Source organism: Pterocles gutturalis, unplaced genomic scaffold, assembly GCF_000699245.1.
Source record: "Pterocles gutturalis isolate BGI_N339 unplaced genomic scaffold, ASM69924v1 scaffold13718, whole genome shotgun sequence".
Classification (NCBI taxonomy): domain Eukaryota; kingdom Metazoa; phylum Chordata; class Aves; order Pterocliformes; family Pteroclidae; genus Pterocles; species Pterocles gutturalis.
The window spans coordinates 7,557-9,374 of record NW_010125750.1 but is presented as its reverse complement, the minus strand read 5'-3'; the positions used below and the strand labels follow the sequence as shown (position 1 = coordinate 9,374).

The 1,818-nt window shown below is 61.3% G+C and overlaps 1 protein-coding gene across 1 annotated transcript in view; it reads right to left on the bottom strand.

Annotated features, from left to right (window-relative positions):
• Positions 1–1,638: 1,638 nt before the first annotated feature.
• LOC104465594 (prostaglandin G/H synthase 1-like) overlaps positions 1,639–1,818 on the bottom strand; it is a gene marked incomplete at its 5' end in the record, with an annotated part of 6,055 nt that continues 5,875 nt past the window's right edge. The window contains 1 exon segment of the mRNA XM_010078711.1: positions 1,639–1,730. Within this exon segment, the coding sequence (XP_010077013.1) occupies positions 1,639–1,730 (92 nt within the window).

Sequence of the window (1,818 nt, the reverse complement as noted above, 5' to 3'; positions counted from 1 at the left end):
AGGGCCGGGGGGGCTTGGAGCCCTGGACCCCGCTGGGGGATGCTGGGGGATGCACCAGGCTAAACCGCGCGTTCGGAAGCGAGCTGCCGTCCTCTGCGTGGGATGCAGCCGTGGCACTGTGATGGACAAGGGGGTGGGAATGTGAGCGCCTCCTGCAAACTGCCGTGGATGAAGGACCAGCAGAGAGTGCTGGGCTGGGGGACGCTCCGTGTGCGGGGTGCAGGTCCGCGGGCTCGCAGGGAAGGAGGTTCCAGCAGTGCCTGGGGTTGGTATGTGCTGGTCCTGCAAAGGAACAACCCCACGGCTTTGCCTGGTCACGGAAGGGCGAGGTGCAGGAGGGAGATGTTTTGCTGTGCCGCGTGGGAGCTGGTGGCAGGGCTAGAAGAGGTGTCGGGTTGGCCCGTGTCGGCCCAGCTGGGCTAGTTCCTGACAGAATATTCTTCCGTGGTAGCAGAGAGCATCCGGGCAGCTCTCTGCCTGCCTGAGGGGCTCTCCTATGCTACCAAGACAGCGCTGGCAGCCTTCGACAGCTGCAAGCCAAAGCAGGATGTTTGTGGTCCAGCTGATAGGAGCCGAGCTAGCGAAGGACGGCGGTGGAGGATGCTCGAGGCTGGAGCAGCTCGGTGCAGGGCGAGGGCAGTCCCAGCTCTGGAGCGTGCTCCGGCTGGATGGAGATGGGGTGTCCATGGATCCTGGTGTGGATTTGGGACATACTGATGTTTTGAGGATGCTGTGTTTCTCCCCGTTTGCTGCCGTTTGCCTTTTTCTTGAGCGTTGCGGTGCTGGCTGAGCAAGGGAGGCACGACAAAGGTCGTGGTCCTGGCGGGGGTCATGGCACAGGGTACAGCCGGTGGGGGGGCAGACCCTGGGAGACCCCCCCATCCTGACACCTACCTGTCGGTGGGTGCTGGTGGTTTTGGTCCCTGGGCACAGCATCACTGCTGCGAGCTGGCTTCCACCCCAGGGGAAGGGAAAGCTGGGGCAGGGGAGCTGTGGGGTCTCCTCTCAGCTTGCTGCTCAGCACTTCTGCACGGCACGGTGCTGTAAAACATCCCATTTCTGAAGGGTTAAAGGAGCGAGTGAGAAGGCTTCTGCCTGGGGAGTCTCCCCGCAGATGTTCCCTCGCTGTGACGTCCTCCCAACGTGTCCCTGCCAAGGCACCAGCTCTTTACATCTCCCTGGTTTAAAATTCCTGTAACACCTCCCTGTAACTGGTTTTATTATTTTCTGGAAGTGCCTCACCACCCCCTCTTGAGGAATTTGGATCATGACCTACTTGGCTGATGAGGGATAAAAAAAGCAGCTGGTGCGACCAGACATGATTGAAACTTCCCGGGCAGGAGGTGGGATGGATGCAGCAGGACTGTCGTTCCCCCCTCCAGAATGGCCAATGCCCCCATCCATCCTCATCCCCCCAGGGAACGGCAGCAGAGTGGGCAGTGGGGGGGCTGCATCGCCCTGGGGACATGACACCACCTCCTGCAGGGCCTGTCACTGAGACAAAGCTTGGAAACTGGCTGGAGGAAATGAGAGGAGGTTTTAAAATCATTTATTATCTGAAATGTCCGTTCTCCTGGAGGTGAACCGGGATCTGACGGGGATCGAGGCCGGCGGCAGCGGCTGCCAGCCACCACGTCGTTATGCGGGCGAGGGCTGGCACCGGCGTGCAGTGCTGAAGCAGGGCAGCAGCGGGGACGCGTGCCTGGGGACGCCATGGGCTGAGGTATCGGTGCGGGGCAGCGTGACGGTCGCAGGATGTGTTTGCACAGAGGTACATCCTGCTCCAAGCAGCCCAGACCTGCTTGGGCGGCCAGCCGG